Source organism: Zootoca vivipara, chromosome 6 (assembly GCF_963506605.1).
Source record: "Zootoca vivipara chromosome 6, rZooViv1.1, whole genome shotgun sequence".
In the NCBI taxonomy this organism is placed as follows: Eukaryota; Metazoa; Chordata; class Lepidosauria; order Squamata; family Lacertidae; genus Zootoca; species Zootoca vivipara.
Window position 1 is genome coordinate 8,253,773 of NC_083281.1, and position 25,042 is coordinate 8,278,814.

The window sequence follows — 25,042 nt, forward strand, 5'->3', positions numbered from 1 at the left end:
AAAACTTTGGGTGGGCTATGCAGTTATCTTCCACTGTACTTGGTGGCACCAGGCTAGCAAAAGGGGTCACAGAGAAGGCCACATGTCAATCTGTTCCCTCCCTGCACCTCAGCATCTGCTGCCTGAGGCGGCTGCTCCCCTCTGCCTCATTATAGGGCCAGCTCTGGCCTCCATTCAACGGTCCTAAATTACCAACAAGGCATACTGAGGGAAATTGCAGCGTATTTGCCATAGGAAGCATCGTACCCAGTGCATTCTGTTCTTTCCTCTCGTTTTTTACCACCTCGTCCATCTGCCAAGGCGTGTGCATGGCTCCCGGTCCCCATGACAGCCAAAAACTTCTCAGCTGCCTAAAAATAGGAAGAACAGAACAAATGTTTCGCACTTGTCCCCTGCAAAATGCAAAACTGGGTTTGCTAACAGATTGGCGAGCTGGTGAGCACGCACAAACGTGCCCTCAGCATAAGAGGCTGCTGTGCAAACCCAGCTCACGTCCCTTGAGCAGAGCCGGCCCACCTGTTGGGCCAGGTGAGGTGGTCGCCTCGGGCGACGGGAGCGCAAGAGGCAGTGCATCACCCACTCCACTGCTTCCACCAAAATGCCTCCCGCATGCCGAGTTTGGGGGCATGTTGGTGTGGTGCAGAAGTAGGGTGAGAGGGCACGGCAGAGTCAGAAAGCATTACTTTCCCTTTTTGCCTCTGGTGGAAAAATGGGATGAGACCCACCCCTGGCTCCCAGCTTGCAATATGGGACTCGCATGCACTGAGAGGCCTGTAAGGGATGGACTTATTCCTGTTGTTTAGTATAGTGGTACCTTGACGCACTCGAATCTTAGCGGAAACAAAATAAAAGATATAAACACTTTAGAGCCATTTTGAATCAAGGTGATGGACCAAAAAATGACTTTAGCATGATCTCGCTGTTTTTTCAGCATAGGTTTTGCCGCCTCTTGAGACATCCCATCCAAACTGGGAGTGAAGGTTCCCAAGGTAGAAGACTTTGGCACCATTTCTGAATCCAAGATGGCAGATTGAAACATCATTTTGGCAGTGCTGGAGATGCAAAGCGGTGGAGGTAACGGTCTTTCATATGTGGTAGATTTGTTAAAGCGTATTGGGAAATGATCCATAATGAATTGGGGGTGTGTGTGTTTAAAAGTGCTTTCCCAAAAAAACCCCAGAGTCCTTTCTGTTGGGGATATTTCAGACTGGAATTCCCAGGTGTCAAAAAATGTTATTTACCGGTTTGTATGCTACTACTGCGGTTCATGTTAGTCCAAAAATGGAAAATGAGCAAGGTCCTAACCAAAGAAGATGGCAACTTAAGTTGACAGAATATGCACAACTCGCAGACTTAACATATAGAATAAGAGAACAAGACGAACATACATTTAAAGAAGATTGGAAAACATTTATTGAATGTACGGAAAATAATTGTTAATAATTAATTAAGATAAATTCAACGGTGTAAATAAGTTTCAAGGGATGCAATAATGGAATACTGAATGGTATAGTTTTTGTAAAATATGCAGGGATTTACAATATGCAAAATGAACCATGGAAGGAGAAGGGAAGTCATTGATATCTTAAGGATGTAAAACGAGGCCCAGTCTTATTCAACATCTTTATCAATGACTTGGATGATGGGCTTGAGGGCATCCTGAGCAAGTCTGCAGATGACACCAAATTGGGAGGGGTGGCTAATACCCCAGAGGACAGGATCACACTTCAAAATGACCTTAACATATTAGACAACTGGGCCAAAGCAAACAAGATGAGTTTTAACAGGGAGAAATGTAAAGTATTACACTTGGGCAAAAAAAAAATGAAAGGCACAAATACAGGATGGGAGACACCTGGCTTGAGAGCAGTACATGTGAAAAGGATCTAGGAGTCTTGGTAGACCACAAACTTGACATGAGTCAACAGTGTGATGCAGCAGCTAAAAAAAACTATGCAATTCTGGGCTGCATCAATAGGAGTATAGCATCTAGATCAAGGGAAGTAATAGTACCACTGTATTCCGTTCTGGTCAGACCTCACCTGGAATTCTGTGTCCAGTTCTGGGCACCACAGTTCAAGAGGGATACTGACAAGCTGGAATGTGTCCAGAGAAGGGCAACCAAAATGGTCAAAGGCCTGTAAACAATGCCTTATGAGGAACAGCTTAGGGAGCTGGGTATGTTTAGCCTGGAGAAGAGAAGGTTAAGGGGTGATATGATAGCCATGTTCAAATATATAACAGGATGTCATATGGAAGAGGGAGAAAGGTTGTTTTCTGCTGCTCCAGAGAAGCGGACACGGAGCAATGGATTCAAGCTACAAGAAAGAAGATTCCACCGAAACATTAGGAAGAACTTCCTGACAGTAAGAGCTGTTCGACAGTGGAATTTGCTGCCAAGGAGTGTGTTGGAGTTTCCTTCTTTGGAGGTCTTTAAGCGGAGGCTTGACAGCCATCTGTCAGGAATGCTTTGATGGTGTTTCCTGCTTGGCAGGGGGTTGGACTGGATGGCCCTTGTGGTCTCTTCCAAATCTATGATTCTATGAAATAGCAAAACAGGAAATTTAATAAAAATTATATACAGTACGGCGTTTTGAGATGTCACTGCCAAACTTGGCATAAGGGTACCTCAGGTGGGGATAAAGAAGATATTTGTTGGTACTTAGCGTGACTTTGGTGTGACTCCACCTGTTGGGTTTTTTTGGCATACATTTGGACACCTCTTGAGATACTGTTGCCAAACTTGGCATGAGGGTTCCCGAGGCGGAAGCAAAGGTCTTCATGTTGGCCAGGCAACAATGCTTCTAAATTCACAGTTGCTGGAAATCACAGGATGGGGAGAGATGCTCTTGTGCTCCTGTTCTGTTCCTTGGTTTCCCGTGGGCATTCACTGTAAGAACAGGATGCTGGACTAGATGGGCCATTGAGCTAATCCAGGAGGGCTATTCTTATGTTCTTAACTGCAGGCAGATTATTATTTTTTTAGCCAGCGCCTGTAGTCACCGAGACATAGGTCTTTCAAATGTTTGTTATAGCTGTGCTGTTAATATTTAAGCAATGTCAGCTTAACATGTGTAAAAAACCCTTCGGGCTCAGATTGCCCTTTTTTAGATCATCAGATTCCACAGGTGCCCCTTCTCTCCCCAGCTGTTTCCCACCCATCTCATCTGCGGCCATGATCCAGAGCTCAAGGTCAAGTCTCCCTGTAATCTCGATCCCTCTTGGAGAACGTCTGAGTAAAGCAGCTCGTGATCAGGGCGTGACGGGCAGGAGCAATGATTGGGGTACAAGGGGCATCTGGCGTTGTCAGCTCCTGGCGTTGTCAGCAACTATAATAATAATAATAAAACCCACAGACTCCAAGTAGGAGACAGGCTTCTTTTTTTATCACTGGATTGGGCTTTTTCAATGACCACACAGCACCAGAGGAGGTGTAAATAGCAGTGGATGGAGCCGCCGAGGCTCTGCAGGGTTGCGGTGACGGTAAAATAGTCTTTTGCCTGTCAAAATGGATTTTGTGGCAAGAGGGTAAAACGCGGATGGTTAAACACTTCTTTTCTTTTTTTAAATAGACACCTGATGGGACACAGCAGGACAGGGACGCAGGGACATTATATTTCCTAGCTGTCTCTTTTATCAGGTCTGTCTCTGAATCCATCAGGTCTGTCTCTGAGTCAGGAGCGGAGACGCGAACCCGGTTCACCAGATTACGACTCTTCCGCTCTTAACCACTACACCACACTGGCTCTAGAGGGGAAACATGGACATAAAATCCACACAGAAACACATAATTGTTTGTTTTAACTCACTTGTGGGAACAACTCAGAGGCTGTGAAAGAATGAAGGTTAGCAACAGAAAGAATTAGAGGAGCCATTGGAAATGACTATGAAAAGCAGTAGAAGTATGAGATGATCAGAACCTTCCGAACTTGAAGCATGGGAAGTCCTATTAAAAAATTATAATTTGGCAGAATATTTGGATTATTTGATATGCATATGTATAATTTGGAATATTTAATGTGATTTGATTGGGTTGTTAAAGTGGAAAATTTAATAAAAATTAAATTTAAAACAAAAAACAAAAGAGGATGAGGCAAACACATGGAGTAGAGGGCTCTCGGTGGCCACCAGCTACAGTGGCCATGTTCTCCCTCCACGGCCAGAGGCAGCATGGTCCTGAACAGCCATAGGTGCTAACTCCTTGGGCACCCACAAAATTCCCCATGAAGGGGCAGGGCACCCACAAATTTTGATGCCAGGGCCCTGCGCATTGCATGGCACCCACAACCCCAGGCACCCACGGTCGCGGGGCCAAGTTGGTACTCCTGTGTGAACAGCAGTTTCTGGAAACAGCAAGAGGGACGGTTTCCCGTTGCACTTGCGTCTTGCTTTTGATGTTTCCATGGGCAACTGGCTCATCACTGTGAGAAGAGGATGTTGGAGGAGATGGGTCGCTGGCCTGGTCCAGCTAGGGCTGCACTGAACGTTCTTAAAATCGGTTAAATGCTCCTCCAGCATTTTGTAGAGAACAATGCCAAGGAAGCATCACTTCCTGTGGGGCTGCGGGCACCAAGTTTTGGAGGCAAATGCTGTGGGCTCTCATCCAGTCCATTACCAAGGCAAGCCAGCACATACACACCTGCCAACACCCACAATTGTAGCATTGTTCTGGGGCACCCTTTAGGGAGAAAAGGGTCTTTCAAATAACCTCCAGAATCATGCAGGGCTTTATAGGTTATGATTTGTTTTTCCTAAATTGGGCCATTCGTCCACCTACCCAGTGGGGCAACCCAATGTCCTTTTTAAGTGGAGATGTTGGAGTCTGAGCCTATGGCTTTCCCCAGGCCAGTGGCGGACCTTGGGGGGGTCTCAAATTTCAGCGGCTCCCTGCGCAACACCCAAATTCGGCACCCCTCCGGGCTCTTGTGCACAGTTCTAAATCGTAGCTGCTCCCGGTATGGTTGAACAAGTCGCACTCATCTAAATCAACCTCTGCCTATGCAGAATATGTGATTTACCACTGAGTTGTCAACATGGGATTTTTCGAATCTTTCATGGCAAAGCTATGACTGGTATGCTGCCCTGATCCGGGGTCCCTCCAGACTGGGAAGCTGAATCTGCAATATGTTCTTGATGCCTTAATGGTTCATTCTGCTTTCTTAGTGGTTCTGTGGTTCCTTTATTAGTTGTTATGTGATTTATTAGGTTTTTCTGCCACTGAGCTACAGCCTTTCCCTTAAAATGTTTCCGCCCGGGAGCTAAACAGGCGACCTTTCACACGGGAGGCAAAAGCAACAATTTCTAGAAACGTTATAGTGCAAAAGAAGCGGGACAAAAATAAACCAGAACATTTGAGGCGTAGAAAGCTATGAGATTTCAGCAAGAAATTACAGAATAGGCACTGGGTGGTAATGAAGCAGTGTGACCACCCCAAAACCTTAGCAGCCTCAAACAGTATTAAAAGAGAGGTCCCAGGATCAATTGGGTATGTGAGGGCTACTATCCATTTTTCTGTATTCCTTGGTCTTATTGTTTCTTTTCTTCTGCTTTTTCCAATGAAGCTGAAAACCTCGAAAGAAAGATTGTGTCTGACCGTCCTGATAGCAATAAAAAGGGCACATGCGCGGGGGGCGGGGGGGGGCTGACCCTAGAAGGCAATTATTGAACATGCTGTTCTTTTTCAGGGAGAGGAAGCTATTCTTGAAATCTAGGTAAAAGTTCGCCATGCGACACAGCCCAAGAGAGGACTTTGCACCTATGGGCTCACTGCCCACTCCAGACTGGAAAGGAGCAGGTGTGGGTGTGGGGGGTGGTGGTCAAAAGCTATTTAGATAACGGTTACTCAATTTGACCCAGCGACGCTGATTCCTTCTTTTTGCCCATCAACGACCAGTCTTTGGTCCCATTGGTGGACTGGACAAGGGGAGGGATTTATAATCCCCTGACGCTGGTTTTTTTTGTTTTGTTTAGCTGGAGTTTAAACTTTGCTACACAGCGGAAGAAGGTTTCGGGGCAGAGGGACCCAAGTGAGACAGGAGGAGAAAAACGAAGCCAGAGAGGCCACCATCAAGTTGGAATAAAGGCCGCTTGGCAAAAGCCACATTGAAGGAGGCCGAAGTCACCAACACACGGCTGGGGTGAGTTGGTGCAGTTTGGTTTGTGGCATGATTTGGCTTCCCCCCTGCTGCAGACCCCCACCACCACCACGTCCGCCACCGTTTGACCCAACCTGGGCCATCTTTGGAAACCTGAGCAATGCAAACAGGAGGACGAAGGTCAGGATGGAGAGGGGAGGGTGGAGGGGAGATTAAGCCTGTTAGCCGCTTGAGCAAGCAAACAGCAAACAGTTGCGTCTAGCTCAGATCCACAACCTGCAGATTCTGCTCAGAGTAGACCCATCAAAACCAACAAACCTAGGGGTTGCTTCCAATTTTAGTTCTGCTTGGAACAGACCTACTGGAATTACTTGACCTAAGTTAATCACGCTCATGAATTTCAGTGGGTCTGAGCGGAGAACGACTAACACTGGGCACAGCCCTAATCCGCCATGTTCATTAACTTTGGTGGGTCTACTCTGCGTAAAGTTAGCTGTATCGCGACACTCCACCTTTACAAAACTTGCGCAACTGACGCTCAAAACTTTGGGATTGTTGAGATCTGTACAAAAAAAAATTAATCCATTTCAGTCGTTTGACTCAAATTGGGTCTACTGGACCCAATTTTTTAAAGCAATGTAAACTAATGTCACTTCTGGGGCCCCTCTGGGATTAGGGCCCCTGAAGATTAAGCTTCATTAGTTTCATAGCAGATCCGCCCCTGGCACCAATACTTTTCCAATTTCAATTTATTCAATTCAGCACTGCATTCAGGGAGAATGGTAGCCACAACAACGGGGAAGGAGAGAAGAGTCTTGCTGCAGTTAAGTAACCAGCTCAGCTTGGCACTTTGAGCTATGACACCAGCACCCTTAACTGAAATGGCTTCTCTAAACCCTGTCGGAGATGGCACAAGGCCATGTCGAAAGAGCAGCTGGACATCGCAGGAGCCAAGGCGGGTGGGGAAGGAGTAACAGCTCATTCTCTGGTGATTCCTTCTGAGTTTTCAGGTAGCCACAACCTCTGAAAAACCGCTCTATGTGGGGCTACCTTTGAAGGTGACCCGGAAACTACAACTAATCCAGAATGCGGCAGCTAGACTGGTGACTGGGAGCGGCCGCCAAGACCACATAACACCGGTCTTGAAAGACCTACATTGGCTCCCAGTACGTTTCCGAGCACAATTCAAAGTGTTGGTGCTGACCTTTAAAGCCCTAAACGGCCTCGGTCCAGTATATCTGAAGGAGCATCTCCACCCCCATCGTTCTGCCTGGACACTGAGGTCCAGCGCCAAGGGCCTTCTGGCGGTTCTCTCGCTGTGAAAAGCGAAGTTACAGGGAACCAGACAGAGGGCCTTCTCGGTAGTGGCACCCTCCCATCAGATGTCTAGGAAATAAACAACTACAGTGGTACCTCGGTTTAAGAGCAGCCCTGTTTATGAACTATCCGGTTTAAGAACTCCGCAAAACCGGAAGTAGTGTCCCGGTTTGCGAACTTTACCTCGGTCTAAGAACGGAAGCCGAGCGGTGGAAGGGCACCGGCGGCGGGAGGCCTCATTAGGGAAAGCGTGCCTTGGTTTAAGAATGGTTTCAGTTTAAGAACGGACTTCCGGAACGGATTAAGTTCGTAAACCAAGGTACCACTGTACCTGACTTTTAGAAGACATCTGAAGGCAGCCCTGTTTAGGGAAGTTTTTAATATCTGATGTTTTATAGTATTTTTAATATTTTGTTGGAAGCCGCCCAGAGTGACTGGGGAAACCCAGCCAGATGGGTGGGGTATAAATAATAAATTGTTATTATTACTGTTATTGTTATTTCTGCATTGTGATGAATGCTGTGGATGTGGCCCACAATCCTGAGCTTCTGGCCATGCTGACTCCTCTCTCTCTCTCTCTCTCTCTCTCTCTCTCTCTCTCTCTCTCTCTCTCTCTCTCTCTCTCAGACATGACTGCCACCAGCCTTGACAGCATGGAGCTGCTGGACCTCCTCTTTGATCGGCAGGATGGGGTCCTTCGCAGTGTGGAGATTGGGTCAACGGCGACAGCTTGGATGGGACCAGAAGACAGTGTGAGTGTAAAAGCTTGTAGCAACACAGAAGCAGAGAGGGAATCATAGAACAGTAGGGTTGGAGGGGATCTCAAAGGGTCAGCCCAGCCCAGGATCACTCTTGCAGGCGACACCCACACCACAAAAGCTCAATGTCTAGCCCAGGGGTCAGCAAACTTTTTCAGCAGGGGGCCAGTCCACTGTCCCTCAGACTTTGTGGGGGGCTGGACTATATTTTGAAAAATAATATGAATAAATTCCTATACCCCACAAATAACCCAGAGATGCATTTTTAATAAAAGCACACATTCTACTCATGTAAAAACATGCTGATTCCCAGACTGTCCACGAGCCGGAGTTAGAAGGTGATTGGGCCGCATCCGGCCCCCGGACCTTAGTTTGGGGACCCCTGGTCTAGCCCCTCTCTGCAAAGCAGTGGCCAGAGTGCATGGGGTCACAGGCACCAACACAGAGTCTCCCCTTTGGGGAGTAGAAGACACTGTGAAGACTCTTGTGCTTTTAGGGTTTATTCACCTATTTCCACCCCCAGTCTGCACGGAGGGGGTACAGATCTTACAATGTGACCCAAAACATTGCAGGCAGTCCTTCCTCCTTCATCGCCAAGATGGATCTCCCTTCCTTTCCTCCTCCTTCTTCCCAGAAGCCCCTTGCCCTCCCCCAGAGCAGTTTTACCCAGGCAACCTTCCAAATCTCCAGTCTCCAGTCACAACTGGTGCAAAAAGTTCCATTGTCTTGTTAATCACCCAGGATGGCTCTCTTAACAGCCCTAGTTTGGCCAGGCTACCCAGGAATACCTTTGCAGCTTATATTCTCCCTTCCTATCACTAATAACCCCAAAATCCTAGCATTTATTAATTTTAGTGTTTAGGGGGACACCCCCCAGTTCTGTAACACCATGAATTTGAACAGCTGCGGCACCCCACCCAAGGAAATAGTGGGAAATGTAGTTTTCCATTCAACACCCAGCACCCTTAAACTACAGTTCCCATTATTATTATTATTTGGGGGGCACATATTCTTTAAATGTATTGTGTGGTATTCCGCTAAAGAAATGCGTGAGCAGCTTCTGCTTGTACAACAGGATTTTCATCTTCTTCCCCCCCTAGGCGTACACCCCATGCCCTTCCCCAAATCAGCTAGACTTAGAGAGTTGAGCGAGGGGAAACCCAGAACAGGCTTAGGTTGGTCCAGGTGGGGGGGGGCGAGAGAGACCTGTTGTGGAATAGAAGTTGCTCGACTTGTGCAAGGCACTACTTAGTGCTCCGCTGAATCGGAGACGGCCCAAAACATTCTGGCACCTGAGGCAAAGCACAAAATTGGAAGGCGAAAGTGAAGATCCACATCAGAACAAAGGGGGAATAAAGAACTACATTAGGGACAAGCGTGCTTTTTTTCCCTTAAAAAATGTTTAGGGGTACAGTGGTGCCTCGACTTACGAATGTAATCCATTCCGAAGGCACCTTTGTAGGTCGAAACATTCGTAAGCCGAAAAACCCCACTGGAAACGCAGTTTCCCATAGGGTTGCACTGGAAACGGGGGGAAATCGTAAGTCGAAGCAACCCTATCTAAAAATTCGTAAGTTGAAAAATCCCTATCTAAAACCGCCGCAGTTTGCTTTCGGATGTCGAGACATTCGTAAGCGCGCGGCCATTACCCCAATTCAAAAGTCGAATAATTCAGTTGTTGAGTCGTTCGTACGTCGAGGTACCACTGTACTCTCATTTTCTGACTCATATTGAAATACTGCCCCTCAATAAGGCCAAACTTTGATTCGCAAAATGTTTGGGGGTATACATACCCATGGGCGTCTTGCCCATAGAGGCAAGTGGCGCAGGGCACCAGGGCACCAAGTTCTGGAGGGCATCAGGGAAGAGGCGGAGGCTGGGCACGGAGCCTCCTGGCATCAGCTCGCTGCCCTCGCCCTCGCCCGCCTCCGCCATGCCGCGCCGAAGCAGCGCCATGTCCAAAGCCTCCACCTGCCGTGCCCACCACGGCACGGGCCCCAGGGAAGAGGCGGAGGCTGTGCACGGTGCCTCCCGGAATCAGCTTGCCCGCCTTGCTGAAGCAGCCCTGCGCCCAGAGCCTCCGCCTCTTCCCCACTGGAGGAGCCGCCCTCCAGCCACTGCCCGCCTCCTCCAGCCCCTCAAAGCTGCTGGCAGCGCCATAAAAAGGTCGACAACTCTGGGAAATGGGGGGGCACGCTGGAGGGATCTTTGCACCACGGCGCCGGATATACTTAAGATGGCCCTGTGCGTACCCCTGTATACCCCCAGGGAAAAAAGCATTGGGGGCAAGGATAGGAGACCAGAAGCACCTCCAGCTCACCAAGAAGCTGCTGCGGAGGTGGCATGAAGGGGGGTGCTGAGGAGATGGCAGATGCAAGGAGCGCATACATCGCAGCTGTTGTTGCCACTGCGGCAGCGGGCAATGCAATCCTTGGAGGCCAGATCTGCAGCCCTGGTGGATTCTGCCACCCAAGGCGGTTGCCTCACTTTGGCTCATTGGTTGTCCACTCCTGCGCTGAATACAGCCCACGGTGTGGTGAGACATTGGCCAGGCAAAGCTCTCTCACCAACAGGGAGGTCAGGCATCCTTTTTCACCGACTCCTTGCCATATTTTGCGCTCTCCTCTTTCACCCTCATTAAGAGGTTCTTTAATTCCCCCTCACTTTCTGCCATCAAAGTTGTGTCATCTGTATATCTGAGGTTGTTGATAGTTCTACCGACAATCTTAATTCCAGCTTGGGATTCATCCAGTCCAGCCTTTCGCATGATGAATTCTGCATATAAGTTAAATACCTGTAAGCAGGGAGACAATATACAGCCTTGTCGTACTCCTTTCCCAATTTTGAACCAATCAGTTGTTCCATATCCAGTTCTAACTGTAGCTTCTTGTACCACATAAGAGATTTTTCAGGAGACAGGTGAGGTGATCAGGCCATAGCTGCCAAGTCTCCTGTATTCCCCGGGAAACCCCCGTTTTTCTGGCTGTCCACAGCCGGAAAAACGATTTTTTTTGTTTTCCCAGGTTTATTCTGGCGCGGCGGCCATTTTGGAACTGGGCGGAACATGCTCAGAAGCGACTTTTGATGCTGCTCTGCCCAGTTCCAAAATGGCTGCAGTGCGACGTCTGGTGTGGCGGCCATTTTGGAACTGGGCACAGCAGCATCAAAAGTCACTTCTGAGCATGCTCCGCCCAGTTCCAAAATGGCGGCAGCGCTACTTCCGGTACGCTACTTCCGGTCCGGTACCCTTATTTTTCAGAGAGGAACTTGGCAGGTATTTTTTTAAGAACTTGCCATGCTTTGCTGTGGTCGACACAGTCAAAGATGGTTGGACAGTGTTCTCGAAGCTACTAACATGAGTTTGACCAAACTGCGGGAGGCAGTGGAAGACAGGAGTGCCTGGCGTGCTATGGTCCATGGGGTCATGAAGAGTCGGACATGATTAAACGACTAAACAACAAACAACTTGCCTGTCTTCTTACAGTGTTTGCTGAAAGCTCAAGAGAACGAGGATTTCATCAATTCTATCTTGGGGGCCCCAGATGCCACCCTTGACTCCCCGAGCTGGTCCCCGGCGGCCAGCGACAGCGGCCTCTCTGAGGACCCCAGCTCTGACCAACTGGACAGCCCCCCTCACTATGTGCCGACGGGCAGCCCTGGGACCTACTCTGACGGAGGCTCGCACAGTGACCTGGCTTACCGTTCCTACCTCCTGGTTCCGAAAGGGCCGGGTGCTGAGCTGAGAGAAGCGGAGGTGTCTATAGACTTCAGTGAGTGACCCCTTTGTCTTTCACTAGACCAGCTTTTCCCAAAGTGGGTGTAAGCTGCCTTAAAAAGTTGGTATCGCTGGATCATCCACATCAGTTTCGTTGACTTATTTATTTCAGAAAATTTATACATCACGTGATATTAAAAAAAAATGTTGCAGATCTAACTAATCAAATGTCTTCTCCCTCTTCCTCCTCCTCCTTCAGACCTTGTTTATTCAATTTCTTTATGATCAATCAAAAACCTTGCTTATTTCTTTGGTCCCGACTGTTCCTTGCTTAGAGTAGGAGGTGGTGCTGTGGTCTAAACCACTGAGCCTCTTGGGCTTGCCAATCAGAAGGTCGGCGGTTCAAATCCCCGCAATGGGGTGAGCTCCCGTTGCTCTGTCCCAGCTCCTGCCAACCTAGCAGTTTGAAAGCACGCCAGCACAAGTAGATAAATAGGTACCGCTGCGGTGGGAAGGTAAACGGCGTTTCCGTGCGCTCTGGTTTCCGTCACGTTGCGCCAGAAGTGGTTTTGTCCTGCTGGCCACATGACCCGGAAAGCTGTCTGGGGACAAACGCCGGCTCCCTCGGCCTGAAAGCTAGATGAGTGTCGCAACCCCATAGTCGCCTTTGATTGGGCTTAACCGTCCAGAGATCCTTTAACTTTTTTTTTACCCTACCTGCTTGAGTCACTCCTCTCCACGGCTAGGCTTCCTCTCCCGAGTTAAGCTCAGAAAGAGAAAAACCTGATCTTGAACATTGGGTGGTGTAGTTGTCTCTGCACAGCAACAGTTTGCAGGTGTTGCTGCCAGGAGATCTCCTATACATTATTGTGGTGGGTGGGAAGCAAGGCTTATGGGCTGAGCCTCCTTACGATCTGCCGGCTTGCACATTTTTCATTTGGGCTGCAAAGCCAGAAATAAGCCAAGCTGAGGGGTACCCTGTGAGCTTTCTTTTTGCACCAGAGCAAACAGATCGAAAAACAGAAGGGAAAGTGGACATCACTCCTCTTCAGGTGCTTCCAGAGGGCTTATTTCTTCAGCATTCGTCCTGATTTGTTTGCAGGGAGATTAGATGACCGTTTGCGTCAAAGCAACTGCTGCTCTGGCCCTGTCACTTTCCTTATCTCTAAAAAGTCTGACCTTTCGAGGGAGCAGGTTCCTCCAAGACCTGGCAGCCAACTTCTATTGCATAACCTGAATCTGTCAGTATGTGATTGAATCCCACACCAAATAAAGGGGCAGCCAGGGCAGTGTCCTCGGTCTCCAGGACCTGGTGTTAAGCGCATTGCTTAGGATCAGAGAATTGTAGGGAATCCCTGAGGGTCATCTAGTCTAACCCCCTACAAGGCAGGAATCGCAGCTAAAGAATCCCTGACAGATGGCCACCCAACCTCTCTTTAAAAACCTCCCGTCAACCACTTTCCGAAGTAGCCCAGCCCACTGTCAAACAGCTCTTACCGTCATAAAGTTCTTCCTAATGTTTAGTTTGAATCTGCTTTCTAGTATTTGAACCCATTGTTTCGAGTCCCACCCCTCTGGATCAGCAGAAAGCATAAGAGTTATGTATGCTAAACAGGCATGGCTCACCTGTGGCTCCTCCTTCCAAAATCGTTTGGAATCATTTTAAAATAAACTTAATGCACTTTAAAAAAAGATCTGCTTCTCCTATTGATCTCCTGCCGAGCTGCTTGCTCTTTGTTTTTTTGTGGGTTTTTTTGTTTACCGTTTTCATTTTTTCTAAAAACATTTTAATCCCTCCAATTACTCTCATAGGCCACCCGCTGTGATACCATGATGCCAAAAAGTTTTTTTGGGGGGGGGCTCTTCAAGCCCTTCCCCAGAGTTGTTGTATATATGATTATTTGTTTTGGGGGGGGGGAATAAAATTAATTAATTGTTTTTTTTAAAAAAAAATCCAAAGATCCCACATTGTAATACTGTAATGCCAAAAACCTCTTATATGCCGCCCCCATTTTTTTAAATGCAGCAGCTCTGAGCGGTTTGTTTCCTCTTTTGCAGATATGTGGGAGGCAGGATTTTACCCAGAGGAGCGGCAGGAACAAGCCGCCCCCCAGCTGAATTCGTGCACCCTGACCATAAAGGACCTCCTGTTGTCAAACAGCTGTGAGATGGTGAGACTCTCCATAAGGCTAAAGCTTTTGCGAGGCTTCCGAGAAATCCTGGTTTGCTTTTACAGAATTGTCTTCTGTTGGAGAACCTAGTAAGCATCCATCTTCGGCTTTGATTAATGTGCCCCCTTTGTCATGTCACAGCACCAGCAAGGCATGAACCCCTCGCTGTTGAGACAAACCCCAGGGACCTGCCAGGAACTGGTCCTGACCGAGGATGAGAAGAAGCTATTGGCCAAGGAAGGAGTGACTCTACCCACCCAGCTGCCTCTCACCAAGGTGCGGCAAACATAGCAATTTCACCAGACGTAAGGAGAGCATGTTACATCAGGCCAAAGGCTGGACCAGCATCCTGTTCTCACATTGGCCAACCAGATGCCTCAATGAGAATGCCCCCAGTATCTGGAAAGCACAGGAGGAGAGAGGGCTCTTGTGCTCGGTTCTGGCTTGCAGGATTCCCACATGCATCTGGGCGGCCACTATGAGGACAGGATGCTGGCTTAGATGGGCCATTGGCCCAGGGGTGTAGTGGGGTGGGGTGGGGCTACCAGGGCAATTGCCACAGGCACAAAAATAAATAAATGGGGCCACCTCCGCAGCTGCTATCCCGACCAGAGGCACCCCTCGTCCCACCTGCCTGCCTCACCTGATGTCAGGGATGTGGCTGAATCGAACGCCTGGGAAGAGTCCGACTCTGGAGACGAGGAATTGCAGCCACAGCCAGAGCAGGAGTGGGCTAGTAGTTCAGCCCCTCTTCACCAAGAGTTCCCAGACTCGGAAAGCTCACAGGCAGAGGGAGGGGAGGAGATAGATGACATTGAGGGGGTTGCTATGCAACCAGGAGGCAGGCAGTGTTTAAAGTAGGGGTTGTCAACCTGGCCCCTACAGCCCACTAGTGAGTGATTCAGGATTCTAGGTGGGCAGTAGGGGGTTCTACTGCACAAGCTGAATCCTCCTTCCATCGAGCACTGGTGGGTGGTAAGGAAACTTTACCATCAAGAAGGATGCATTAGTGGGCGGTAGGTATAAAAAGGTTGACTACCCCTGGACTGGATTAATCCCAAACCGGAATTAAGAATCCCAAACCGGAATTAAGATTGCCAGAAGAAATATCAACAACCTCAGATATGCAAATGACACAACTTGAGTGAGGAGGAATTAAAGAACCTTTTAATGAGGGTGAAAGAGGAAAGTGCAAAATATGGTCTGAAGCTCAACATCAAAAAAAACAACAACTAAGATCATGGCCACTGGTCCCATCACCTCCTGGTAAATAGAAGGGGAAGAAATGGAGGCTGTGAGAGATTTTACTTTTTGGGCTCCATGATCACTGCAGATGGTGACAGCAGTCACAAAATTAAAAGACTCCTGCTTCTTGGGAGAAAAGCAATGACAAACCTAGACAGAATCTTAAAAAGCAGAGACATCACCTTGCCGACAAAGGTCCGTATAGTTAAAGCTATGGTTTTCCCAGTAGTGATGTATGGAAGTGAGAGCTGGACCATAAAGAAGTCTGATCGCCAAATAATGGATGCTTTTGAATTATGGTGCTGGAGGAGACTCTTGAGCAGGGGTCAGCAACCTTTTTCAGCCATTGGCCGGTCCACCGTCCCTCAGACCATGTGGGGGGCTGGACTATATTTTGGAAGAAAAAAAACGAACAGATTAACACAAATAACCCAGAGATGCATTTTAAATAAAAGCACAGAATCTACTCATGTACAAACACCAGGCAGGCCCCACAAATAACCCAGAGATGCATTTTAAATAAAAGCACACATTCCACTCATGTAAAAACACCAGGCAGGCCCCACAAATAACCCAGAGATGCATTTAAATAAAAGGACACATTCTACTTATGTAAAATCATGCTGATTCCTGGACCTTAGGTTGCCTACCCCTACTCTTGAGAGTCCCATGGACTGCAAGAAGATCAAACCTATACATTCTTAAGGAAATCAGTCCTGAGTGCTCACTGGAAGGACAGATCCTGAAGCTGAGGCTCCAATACTTTGGCCACCTCATGAGAAGAGAAGACTCCCTGGAAAAGACCCTGATGCTGGGAAAGATGGAGGGCACAAGGAGAAGGGGACAACAGAGGGCGTGATGGTTGGACAGTGTTCTCGAAGCTACCAACATGAGTCTGACCAAACTGCGGGAGGCAGTGGAAGACAGGAGTGCCTGGCGTGCTCTGGTCACGAAGCGTCGGACACGACTAAATGACTAAACAACAACAAACCCCTGGTTTAGAGGGATCTTCGTTTGATAGCGGGGTGGTGGTGGTGGTTGTTCACCCACCTTCTCGAACCAGAAGAGCTGAAAGGGTTAAAATGCAATGGAAGTGTAAGAGAGGAAGGACTGGACTTTGGCGTCCTTCATGCTGTGACGGGCGGAGACTCGTAGCTAAGGGCGGCAGGCCCGAAGCCGCTCTCTGGATGTAAATAAGGGGTCAGCAAACTTTTTCAGCAGGGGGCTGGTCCACTGTCCCTCAGACCTTGTGGGGGGCCGGACTATTTGGGGGGTGGGATGAACGAATTCCTATGCCCCACAAATAACCTAGAGATGCATTTTAAATAAAAGTGAACATTCTACTCATGTAAAAACATGCTGATTCCTGGACCGTCCGCGGGCCGGATTTAGAAGGCAATTGGGCTGGATCTGGCCCCCAGGCCTTAGTTTGCCTACCCATTATGTAAATTGTAAATAAATGTACACAAAACTGCCAGAGACTCATTAATTTCTTATTGGAGCTTGCTTGCCTGCCTGAGATTATTACACGTGAGTATCACACCAAGCTGGAGCTGGGAGAGGAAGGTCCTTTGCATCCTTCTACCACAATTTGTGAATTTCCACGAGTTAATTCACAAACCCATACAAAAATACAGTACAGAAAGCGGGGGAAACAAGAAACTGAAATGGACTTATTTTCCCATGCCTACCTTAAGCTGGTTGCAAAAAAAAAAAAAAATCTAGTTAGTAGCCCCATGACTAGAATCCAGCTGTTAAGCTGTTTCCTTTGCACCTTGCAGTATGAGGAGAGAGTCCTCAAGAAGATTCGCCGAAAGATCCGGAACAAGCAGTCGGCGCAGGAAAGTCGGAAGAAGAAGAAAGAGTATATTGATGGACTGGAGAGCCGGTACGTCATCTTTCTGCTCCCTCTTCCAGTAGAATTTATTCATAGTCTGATAAGGAAGGGGAAAAGTAGATGTGAAAGTTGAGATTTTTGAGTTTAGTGTTTAGTTCAGTTTATTTATTTATTTATACTTTCCATATTCATACATTTCGTTGGTTTTACAATCAATCTGACATCCCAAAATTTGACTTCCTTCCCCCTCTTTCTGTGGTTTCTAAAATTTATTTCTTTTTTCTTTTTTCTAATATGCTTTTTATTAGTTTTCTTACTCAACAAACACACACAAGAAATTAACAGAAATGATAAAATAATAACAAAGAAACCATACATACATCCATAAATCCATACGTTCTTACAAAAGAACTTATGCCACCACATTTTTGATTCCCAGTTCCTTATCTTCCCCAATAGACTTCCGTCTTCCTCAAAGCAGGTCTGTCTTATCTGTTTAATAAACTGCTTCTTTAATAATTTTGCCATTTCTTCTGTTATCTGAACACTATACTTATAATCCATATTGTGGTTTGTGAAAATTAATCAAATTAATCAAAGATTTTAACTTGAGGGCACTGTTTTTAATATAAACATTCTTTATAAATTTCACACTCCTTTTTTAACTTTTGGTATGGCTGTCTTCTAATTGCCTCTGTCATTTTTGCCAGTTCAAGATATTCAAATAATATATCCTGCCAATCCTCGCTTGTTGGTACTAATTCTCCTTTCTAATTTCTGGCAATTAATATTCTTACTGCTGTTGTAGCATATAAGAATATTATCTTTTTTCATTTGGAATATCTGAATCTAAAATGCCTAAGAGGAAGGCTTCTGGTTTATTTATGAAAGTTTGATTAAATATTTTTTTCAATTCCTCATATATAGCATCCCCAAAATTCTTAGTTTTCTTTGCAAGCCCACCACATGTGAATTAGTGTCCCTTCTGCCTGTTTACATCTCCAGCACGTATTAGATCTCATTTTATACATTTTGGATAGTTTGCTGGGAGCTATATACCATCTGTAAAACATCTTCAAAAGATTTTCCTTAACTGTATAACAGGCCATAAATGTCCATTCTTTATTCCATAATCTTTCTCATGCTGATAGTTAGATATTTTAACCAAAATCTTTCGACCACTTAATCATTACTTCTTTCACCTCCTATTCTAGAAGAAGCCTATACATTCTAGATATTACTTTTTCTTATTTGGTAGTAATTCTTTGTCTACTTATTATTATTCTGTTGCAAAACCCTTTTTCTTATCTATCTAAAACACCTCGTTTAGTTGATAATATTGTAGCCAGCCCGTTAGGTGATGTTTTATTTTCTCGATTTTTTCACTTTCAATTTGTTGTTTTCTTCTTGGCCCAGTTTGCTTCTGTTTGTTTTTTTCACTGCTGTGGCCTCCAAAGGGGATAGCCACCAGGGAGTTTTGGGTTCCAATATATCTTTATATTTTTCCCATACCTTATATAGTGGTTTTCTTATAGCATGGTTCAGGAAGCCTCTATGATTTTTAACTTTCTCATATCCCAGGTATGCATGCCACCCAAAACGATTATCGAAACCTTCCAAATCTAGTAAAACTGAGTTCTGCAGTGTCATCCAATCCTTTAACCAACATAAATAAGCCGATTCATAATAAAGTTTCAGGTTAAATTTATTTCTTAAAATCTTCTGCATATCCAAGTTCATTTAATTTGCTCATTTCATTATCGGCTCTTGTAAAACAGCAGGTTATTATAATAATCCTGCCAATGTTTTTATCCGTTTACAAATATCTGTAAATATTAAATAAACCCATTTCCATTCTTTTATAAAAAAAGTTTGTTATCTTGATTTATTCTTCTTCTGGTAAGTTTCGTGCATTTCTGCGTATTCCATAAGTTTTTGCATCCATTCTTCCTTAGCTGGGACTTCTGCTTCTTTCCACTTTGGGGCATGTAACATTCTTGCTGCTGTAGTCGCATACATAAATAAATTTCTATACAATTTAGGTAATTCTGTCCCTATAATTCCTAAAAGAAAAGCTTCTGGTTGTTGTTTTTTAAATAAAAGTTATTTTGAACATCCTTTTTGATTTGTTATATATCTTTTCCCAGTAACCTTGCTACAGTACAACCACCACATATGATAAAAAGAACCTTATTTCTCTTTACATTTCCATAATGTTCAGGTTTTTTAAAAACAACAACAACAACAACAACAACAACAACAACAACAACATATACAGCAGACAAGGGGCATGTCTGTGCTGCGGATAAGTCACACAATCAGGGAACTGTCGAGTTGGAAGTGACTCCAGGGGTTATCCAGTCAAGTCCTCTGCAGGGCAAGGATCACAGGGACTTAACTCTTTTCTCCTATGCTGTAACTAAGAACAGGAGAGAGATTAGATTCAGTTAGCATGTAAAGGCATACCTACCTGATTTGCACTTCCTGAAACAATATGTGAACCGCCTGTCCTCCAAAATTTGCATTTCTCGGAATTCTGCGATGCGGTTCTCCAGCCAAGCAACATGCACAAAAATGCATATGGTAGGGTACAGAGTGCGCAGGTCAATGCATTAGTGTGGAACATAAGTTACAAAAATCCATTGTACTGGGGAAATTGGCTTTGCAAGAATGTGTGTATTTGGCAAAATCGCATACAAAAGGGTGTAGATTTGGAGAAGTTCATACAAAAAATGCTTGCTGGTATTAAAGAGCACTTCTTTTTTTTAAAAAATGAAATGAAATAATTGCAAACTGATGGGGAAATGTGGCGAATTAGGACTGGCAAAATGAGAGATAGTTTCAGGCGTGAAGAGTCCTCCCCTCCCTTCAGTAACTTCACAGACAAGAATTAAGAAGCAGTTTATGTTTTATAGTCCTTTTTATTCAGTCATCTGGTTGCAAGCAAGAAGAGCAGTTGGCTACTCTAAATCCTTCCCCTTTTGTCCCCAGCAACATCCTGGGCACCAATGGGCAGTTCCTCCTCCTCCTCTCTGCATTCTTTGTCCTCTAATACGGATGGACCCCCTAGTTCTTGGGGAGGGTGTCCCCCCCACTCTCTAATGACCTCTCTGCTGGCTGTTCCCTCCCTTCTGTTTCTCTTTCTGTTATCTCGTAACTAGGCAACTCCTGCTGAAGCTACTCAGTGTCTGTGTCTCTCTCTGCTCCTGAAACCGCTGAAAACGGAGGGGGCAAATCTCCCCCCTCCTCCTCCTCTTCAGAAAGGAGCTGATCTGCCTGAGAAAGCATTCCCCACTCCTCTGATTCAGACAGAGACACAAATGGACCAATCTGCCACTCCCTAGCTGCAGTTCTGACAAAAACCCCTCCTGCGAAGTTGTCGCTTGCATTGGAAAGGGAATCTGCCGCTGGCACCAATGGAAGCTTTACACTCGGTTCTCTCTGCTCCTTGTGCATAGATCTTGCCGCCTCGTTTTCTCAGCCAACAGGACATTTCAAGTTTTAAGGAATTTTTAGGGGGTGGCCGGGCTTCTTGCTATCCTTTCCTACTCACCTGCTTTGCCGTCTTTCAGGATGTCCGCCTGCACAGCTCAGAACCAGGAGTTGCAAAGGAAGGTCGTTCACTTGGAGAAGCAGAACTTGTAAGTCGTTTCCTGCTTCCATTGTAGTTTTTTTTCCCCAAACCGGGAAGCAGTAGCTCACGGTGGGGGGGGGGGTGGATGGAGAGAGACCGCAAGACATTTGTACCTGCGCAGATGTAGGAAGTATGGAGGACTGAATTTAAGAATAGAAATGCGAGAACACCGAAATGGACAGAAATGCACCCATCCCTAGTTATCCACCTAATTTCTTCCCAGGTCCCTCCTGCAGCAACTGAAGAAACTCCAAGGACTGGTGATGCAGTCAAGCGGCAAGGCAGCCCAAACAGGCACTTGCGTTGCGGTATGTGGTGGGGGTGGTGTCATGTGGGTGTCAAAGAAGCTGGCCTATTCCCCCTCCCCGCTGCCTCTTTTCAAGACAGGTTTTGGGATGAGTCAAGGCTTGGATGAGTCTGTGCAGCTTGGGCCAATGATTGAGAGAGACCCCATGGCCTTTCAGAGGTTGCCGGGCTCCAAGTCCTACTCAAGAGTGGGCCTGTGGAAGTTAATGGGCACGACTAAGACTAAGACTAAACCACTGAGCCTCTTGGGCTTGCCGATCAGATCGGTGGTTCGAATCCCTGCAACAGGGTGAGCTCCCGTCGCTCAGTCCCAGCTCCTGCCAACCTAGCAGTTTGAAAGCACGCCAAAAAGTGCAAGTAGATAAATAGGTACCACTCCGGCGGGAAGTTAAACAGCATTTCCGTGTGCTGCTCTGGTTTCACCAGAAGCAGCTTAGTCCTGCTGGCCACATGACCCGGAAAAACTGTCTGCAGACAAACGCCGGCTCCCTCGGCCTGTAAAGCGAGATGAGCTCCGCAACCCCAGAGTCGTCTGCGACTCAACTTAACTGTCAGGGGTCCTTTAACTTTACCTTTTAAGACAGACACCTGACTCTGCTTTCTGCCCCCCACCCCTTTCAGGTCCTGCTGCTTTCCTTTGCCCTGATCGTCTTCCCCTCCATCAGACCTTTCACTCACAACAAAGCAGAGTTGGAAGGAGACTTCATACCTGTGAGAGGTGAGCGATGGGCTGGGAGAAAATGAGTGGCTGACGAGCGCACACACACACACAGTTAATTGCCAGAGGTACTGAATATTTGATGCACAGAACTTCTTGTTTTGTGTCCAGTAGCTAGGGATTGGGGAGGGAATGATTCAGTACCTATTTAATGGCAAACATACCTAATTTTGAGCTTCCAAATCATTGGAGGTTTTTCAGCAAAGGATGGGTGGGAAACCCAGCCAGATGGGTGAGGTATTATTATTATTATTATTATTATTATTATTATTATTATTATTATTTCCTCAAGTTCCAAGATGATCATTTTCCAAACGATTACAGATTAGTTCAACGTAATACAAGGATTGGAAGCCAACCCTTATGAGGCATGGTTGAGGGAGTTAGGTATGTTTAGCTTGGGAAACAGAAGACTGAGAGGCGACAGGATAGCCACCTTCCTGAGGGTAAGAGCTGTTTGGCAGGGCGACGGACTCCCTCGGAAGGTGGTGGACTCTTCTTCCTTGGAGGTTTTAAAGCAGAGGTTGGATGGTCATCTGTCAGGGATGCTTTAGTTGAGATTCCTACATTGCAGGTGCTTGGAGTAGATCACCCTTGGGGTCCCTTCCAGCTCTACGATTCTACGCTTCTCTGAAATGCAGGCCCCTCAATTTCTGAGCCCTTGTTTGGTTTCTGATAATTGGTTCTCATGGAAAACTTACAGATTCTTGCTTCACACAATTAACTGAAGGCAGTGTCAATTTACTCTTGGAAGAAAGCCAAGGTCTGCCTGGCCTGGCAACAACTCTCTGATTGGTTAATGACCAGCACTCAACTCTGTTTTCTAGGAATGCTAGCACAGTTGTTTCTTGTGGGTGTTAGGAGTAGGAGTGCTGCATATGGTTGGAGAGAGAGAGAGAGAGAGAGAGAGAGAGAGAGAGAGAGAGAGAGAGAGAGAGAGAGAGAGTAAGGATTTATTTTGCTTTGCTTTGTATGCAGAAACTCTGCTGGTTTTATTTTCTTTTAATAAATCCTATAAAGTTATTCTGCGTCTAGCCGACTAGTCATTTCCACCTCAACTAGCTTCTGCGCTGTGCAGGAAAACTCTGCTACGTTTGGGCTAAAGCCACTAGAGCTATGCCTGACACTTCAAAATTATAAGATAATCGAGCCCATGTACCCCTCATGGCGCTCATGCCTTGCCTTTCTCCCCCTCTTCCCAGTTTTTTCCAGGTCCCTCAACAACGATGCTTCTTCCAGGGTTGCCTACCCCATGGCAAAGGAAGCCGACCAGAGCTCCATGGAGCCTGAGAAACCCCTCTGGACCAAATACGCCCACAAAGGCCACACGGAGCAGGATGAAACCCTCAAAAACCTGGTCATTAGGCACCACGTCTTGTCAAGGCACCACGACGCAGGAGAGGCTGTGGTGAGCAACAGCACCGAGCCTTTGCACGAGGTCACCTACTCGCACTTGGAGGGACTTGAAGGCCCCAGGGAACACAGCTTGGCATCCACGGCCTGGGCAGAGTCTGGCCAGCCCAGCAAGGGGGTCTTGGAGCAGGCCGACGAGTTGTGACCCTCTCTTCCTGCTGCTCTCCCCTGTATGGCATTTGGAGACTTAATAGGGGGTGGTTATGTGGGACAGGGCTGGATGTGTGTGGACCAAACTGCTTCTTTCCCACTGAGCAGGGAGGGGGAAAGGCATGACGGTGCTGTTTGCAAGAGAGCAAGTGAAAAGTGTAAAGAGGGTGGCCTGCTTTCTTCTCGCCCTCTCCGTGATAAGCCTCAGAAAAGCCCAACTCCCTACCCCCAGTGCCTGCAGTCAGCAGCGGGCCTCATTGAATTTGCTGCCAAGAAGTGTGGTGGAGTCTCCTTCTTTGGAGGTCTTTAAGAAGAGGCTTGACAGGCATATGTCAAGAATGCTTTGATGGTGTTTCCTGCTTGGCAGGGGGTTGGACTGGATGGCCCTTGTGGTCTCTTCCAACTCTATGATTCATGCAGAGGGTCTCAGCCTAAGGCTCATTGAGTCCATCCTTCCTCTGCCCACTGGACACCTCACTAAGCAATTCCTCCTCTGTTTTAGAGGTTATGTCCGACATTGCCCACATGTTTTCGAGTATATTTCTTTGCAGCCATGAGGGCTAGAAACTCCCAAATGAAAGCTTGGTTAGGCAGGGAAAGGAAGTGATTTTCGTCCTGTCCTGGGTTTGTCTCAAACAGTGCTGTTCCTGTTCTGCTACAGTTAGGCTTCTAGGGGAAAAAAACCCATGTTGTTTCTTTCGCTATTTGCTGTAGCCTGGAAGTAATGAATTGTGTAATTAATCACAACGGAAGGGAAGCATCAGAAGAAAATTATTTATGTGATGTTTGTGGACTAAAAAAATAATAATTCATTGCAAATACCACTTGTATGGGAAATAATTTATAATGAATTGGAAAAGAATATTTAAAAGTACATTTCCAAAAAAAAAACCCAGTCCTTTTTGTTGGGGATAATTCAGATGGAAATTCTCAGTTGTCAAGAAAGACATGCCACTACTGCTGCCCGTGTTTTGTTAGCCCAAAAATGGAAAATGAGTGAGGTCCCAACTAAAGAAGAATGGCAACTTAAACTGATGGAATATGTGCAGCTTGCGGACCTAACATATAGAATAAGAGAAGAAGAAGAACATATGTTTAGAGATTGGAAAAAGTTTACTGAATATATGGGGGGAAATTGTGTATACTTGGAAACGCTGGCAGCATTAAGATAAATTCAACAGTGTAAATAAGTTTTAATGGATATAATAATGGAATAGTGAATGATATGGTTTCTGTAAAATATGCAAGGATTTATGATATGTAAAATGAACCATGGAAAGAGAAGAAGGGAAGACACTGACATTTTAAGGTTGTTTAATGAATATTTTAAATTGTAAAATAGAAAACTTAATAAAAATTATTTAAAAAGAGCAAAATACCACTTGTATTAGCTTGTGTGATTTCCGTTCCTAACCTCCGAAGAACACGCAAATTGCGGAAATGTCAGTTTCCGCTTCTGGCAGAATTCTATGACCTCCCCAGGGAACCCTGAGGTTCTTAGGGAGCTGGATTCTGTGGCTGCATTCTCCAGCTTTTGTGTGCACCTTTGCAGAATTACAGCAAGGTTATACATCCCTGGTTATACTCTTTTCTACTGTAGAATTAGAGCCGAGAAGCTTCTACAGTCCAACTCTTTGAGCCAGTTTTCAATAAACAAATATATTTTCTTACCTTACATTTCAT

At 46.3% G+C, this 25,042-nt stretch overlaps 1 protein-coding gene across 2 annotated transcripts; it reads left to right on the top strand.

Annotated features, from left to right (window-relative positions):
- Nucleotides 1-979: 979 nt before the first annotated feature.
- CREB3L3 (cAMP responsive element binding protein 3 like 3) lies at nt 980-24,752 on the top strand. 2 transcript variants are annotated; one of them, XM_035120608.2, is made up of 11 exons: nt 980-1,074; nt 5,971-6,137; nt 8,040-8,164; nt 11,655-11,940; nt 13,944-14,056; nt 14,198-14,332; nt 17,083-17,189; nt 20,711-20,779; nt 20,996-21,080; nt 21,700-21,796; nt 22,999-24,752. In XM_035120608.2, the coding sequence occupies exons 3-11, from the start codon at nt 8,042-8,044 to the stop codon at nt 23,352-23,354; spliced, it is 1,371 nt and encodes a 456-aa protein (XP_034976499.1). In that variant the 5' UTR covers nt 980-1,074; nt 5,971-6,137; nt 8,040-8,041; the 3' UTR covers nt 23,355-24,752. The 2 variants fall into 2 exon arrangements, with proteins under 2 accessions (XP_034976499.1, XP_034976498.1); XM_035120607.2 differs by lacking the exon at nt 980-1,074 and having other exon boundaries at nt 5,867-6,137.
- Nucleotides 24,753-25,042: the final 290 nt, after the last annotated feature.